The sequence below is a fragment of the Bison bison genome, unplaced genomic scaffold (assembly GCF_000754665.1).
Source record: "Bison bison bison isolate TAMUID 2011002044 unplaced genomic scaffold, Bison_UMD1.0 scf7180017864080, whole genome shotgun sequence".
NCBI classification, from domain to species: Eukaryota; Metazoa; Chordata; class Mammalia; order Artiodactyla; family Bovidae; genus Bison; species Bison bison.
In genome coordinates, this window is record NW_011494652.1 from 3225524 (window position 1) to 3229555 (window position 4032).

The 4032-nt window shown below is 56.5% G+C and overlaps 1 protein-coding gene across 1 annotated transcript in view; it reads right to left on the reverse strand.

The window, feature by feature from the left end:
• The window catches only part of TPCN2 (two pore segment channel 2), a 32053-nt gene that overhangs the window by 10661 nt on the left and 17360 nt on the right, over positions 1 to 4032 (reverse strand). Inside the window, exons 14-15 of the mRNA XM_010837651.1 lie at positions 527 to 646; positions 382 to 441 (exon numbers count right to left, since the gene is read on the reverse strand). Coding sequence (XP_010835953.1) covers positions 382 to 441; positions 527 to 646 — 180 coding nt within the window. The remainder of the gene's footprint in view (positions 1 to 381; positions 442 to 526; positions 647 to 4032) is intronic.

Consider the following 4032-nt stretch of genomic DNA (forward strand, 5'->3'; position numbering starts at 1 on the left):
CCACGCTGCGGCCACGTGAGCCTCCCCTCCCACTTCTCTGCTGCTCCTCACACCCTTCTAGGCGGCTCTTCCTGAGCCCCCTACCTCCAAACGCAGGCATCTCAGCACCCCCTTCTTGGTCCACATCCTCTCCTCGGGGGACCTGTACCCCAGGCACAGCTTCAACCACAACTGGCACACCTGTACCCCCCAATCCAGGCTCCCCAGCCATCAGACAGGCCATCGAACCCACGCCCTACGTCTCCCTACTCCACAGACTCCGCGGTGAAGCACCAGGATGGCCCTGCCTCCCGGGGACCCGGGCCTGAGGTGGGGAGGCTGTGCCCTCTGCCCCCTCATGCCCTATCACTCTGGATGACAGCCCGTGGCTGCAGAGCTCACCCCCAGCACGAAGTCGTCGCGGTCCTTGGGCAGCACGTGCGCGTCCAACACCAGGAATACCTGCAGAGCCAAAGCGATCGGCGGCTCAGCCCGGGGCCGGTGAGACCGCCGGCGGGCAGCGACGCCAGGGCAGACCCGCACTCACGCAGATGGTCACGAGGTTTCCGAGGGCCATGAGGTTGCCCAGGTAGTCAAAGTAGTGGTGGCCAAAGAGGAACTGGGTGCTCCGCAGAAACGGAGACTGGTACTCGGGCCGCGGCGGGTGCTGGGGGGACACGCACACTCAGAAACACGATGGAGCTGGCCTCGGCCACGGGGGACCGAGATGCCCAACCCCCTCCTCCTGGGACTCAGTCGTCCCACCCTGCCTCCCAACCCAGACTCTCCAGCCTCAGGAACACCTCTCAAACGGTGTCAGTTTTATGCACAAAGATGATCGTCACAATCGTCTAACACCGAGAGGCATGGAAATAACCCAGAAGGGCGCTGATGCTGCAAGCAGCCCGAGACGGACAAGCATTCAGTCGTCTTAAACATATGCCAAGTGTCACGTGAAAATATACATATAAATTAGTTGCTAATAACTATGAAAACTTAGCACAGAATGGAGGTAACTCACACACCGTCACCAGGCTGGAGTGGAGCCTGATCAGAGGAGGGCAGCTGGGCAACAAATACACCATGAAGATGCCTGTGAGACCCTGCACTCCCATGCCACCCTGCTCCCCCCACCAGAGACACACGCCAACCTGCCCCCCTGCCCCCAGAGACCCACACCAACCTGCCTCCCCTCAGAGAGGCCCCCGCCTGTGCACCAGGACAGAGGTGCAGAGCGGTCACTGCAGCACGAGATGGACCATCCCACACGGCAGCTACTCGCTGGCCGTGGCCACTTGATTCAAATTTAAATTTGATCAAACTGAACACTTGGCTCCTCTGTCACACTAACCACACCTCAAGTCAGGGAAAGACACCTGTGGAGCTCTGACCCAGCCCCACACTCAGACGCACGGTTCCCTGGTGACCTGCAGCACAGCCTGACCCCGTAAGAACATCTTCCACGTGGGTACTGGTGCCCAGAGGCTGCCAGCTGGCCCCGGTGCCCAATTCCCTCTATACACCACATGCTCTGCTCATGGCCTGCGCCTGCTGCACCCTAGACGGTGGCATGCTGCTTGCCCAGTGACCACAGACCAGCTCCAGCCCAGGTAAACCAGCAAACATCTCTGTCCCCCTGCGGTCTGGACCACAACTTCTCCAAAGGTGTCCAGACCCTGGCCTTGGGGAAGGGGTCCCCTCCCAGGTCTGTTCTTCCCCAGGCATCTTCCTCCACCCTCGGGGACCACAGAGCTTCCCCATATGTTACAGTGACTCTCTTATCACAGTTAATACTTTTCGATGTTAAATTTCTACGTGATTTCTGTCTCCTGCCTGAACCCAGACTGATATATTGGCCAAAAGAGACTTCAGCATTATCCGTTATGTTAAATTATTACAAGAAGAATGAATTCATATATCACGTCATTATTAAGAAATAACAAACCTTGAAATGATTTCCGTGAAATGATTTCTTGGAAGGTGGACAGTTGGGTGGGTTTTTCTATTTCTTGCTACTATTCTTGGAAGGTGGACAGTTGGGTGGGTTTTTCTATTTCTTGCTACTATCTATAATGAATGCCTGCTATGTTTTTAACCTCAAAAGCATCTTATTAAAACAAAAACAGGGACTTCCCTGGTGGTCCAGTTGTTAGGACTCCAGGCTTCCACTGCAGGGGTCACGGGTTCAATCCCTGGTCAGGGAACTAAGATCCCACATGCCGTGTGACACAGCCAAAAAAAGTAAAAGAGAAACAGGCTTTCAGAAGCTGGCATGGTACCTCTTCTGCACCCAATTAGCATGAACTGACGAGCACTGGACCAAGGCCTGGGTGATGGACAGAAGGTGACCATACATGGGAGGACTCTCATGGAGGCTCATGATGTCCTGCTATCAGCCACCTAGAAAACGCCTCTCTTCAGAAGTGATTCCAAAATCACAGCCTGTCAGGGCACCTGGGACAAGCCCTCACATGCTAACAATCCTTGAGGCACCTGCCTGCCCGCTGGCAATCAGCACTGGGGAGGAAGGAGGATGTCATAAAACCACGACAAGGACATCACAGCCCCCCGAACTTCTAGGACCCAAACTCCAGCCTCAAATCATAGTTCTGGACTTTAGATCTAGGGCATATGGGAAGAGAGAGCATCTCATGAACCACAGTAGGAAAGGCGTGGCCAGAGGATGGGCGTGGCCAGCGGAGGGTGTGGTGAGAGGAGGGGTGTGACCAGTGGAGGGTGTAGTCCGTGGAGGGGCGTGGCCATAGTAGGTGTGGTCAGAGGAGGGGCGTGGCCACAGGAGGGTGTGGTCAGATGGGGCATGGCCTGCACGTGCGACCAGTCATCAGCCACCACCACAACCACGCACCTCCTTTTGATATCAGATCCTGACTCAAGGCAAAGGGAGAGTTGGTCTTGGACGACCTGGACCCAGCAGCATCCTGCAGGCCGGTTGGCAAGTGCCCAGGGAGGGTCTGGCTGGCCCAGCGAACCCTGAGAAAGGAGCCCACCTTCCCAACATTTTCTCACCCAGGTCAGGCTGCACCCAGAAACGGGCTGGATCACAGCAAATCAAAACAACAACAGCTGCCAAGAGCTGCCTCCTGGGCCCAGCAAACCTCCGCAAACCTCCAGCCCCAGGACCATCATAGAAAGGTGCTTCCAGAATTACTATCCTTTGAAAACCATCGTCGTGGTTTCTATAAAACCCGCACCCGATGGCACGTACTCACTATTCCCTTCAGGTCACCTGGGCACAGACGGCGTCGTGTATGTTAACATGCCACGTGTCCGCTGTCTGTCCCTGTCACCATCTCCCGTGCCCCACGGGTCCTGCAACGAGGACGCTGCTGACCACATAGGGGCCGAGGGCACAGCACCCATAGCTCCAGGCCAAACAGGACCTCCTCTGGGGAACCTGGAAAGGCTTCACGTCCTCAGGGAAAACCACCTCTGACTGGGGCCTAAGGCCTCGGAGGTTGACCACAGACCTGGAGAAGAAACTTGTGGGCTAAGGTGCATCCCCCAAAATTTATATTTTGAGAGCCTAACCCCAGGACCTCAAATGTGACTGTATTTGGAAACTGGGTCTTTCAAGAGGCAACTAAGTTAAAATAAGGTCACTGGGATGGGTCCTAATCCCGTAGGACTGCTGACCTTATAAGAAGGGGAGATGAGGAGACAGACACACAACAGAGGGAAACCCACATGAAGACACAGCGAGCAGACGGCGTCCACACGCCGGCCCTGCCCGCGCCTCGGCCTCCGATTCCAGCCTCGGTCCACACGCCGGCCCTGCCCGCGCCTCGGCCTCCGATTCCAGCTTCTGTCCACACACCAGCCCTGCCCATGCCTCGGCCTCCGATTCCAGCTTCTGTCCACGCGCCGCCCCTGCCCACACCTGGGCCTCCGATTCCAGCCTCCATCCACACACCGGCCCTGCCCACGCCTGGACCTCAGATTCCAGCCTCCAGACCTGGAGACAATAAGCCCTGGTATTTAAGTACCTCCAGAATTCGCACACACACGCACAGGCTGCGATACTTGCTACAGCAG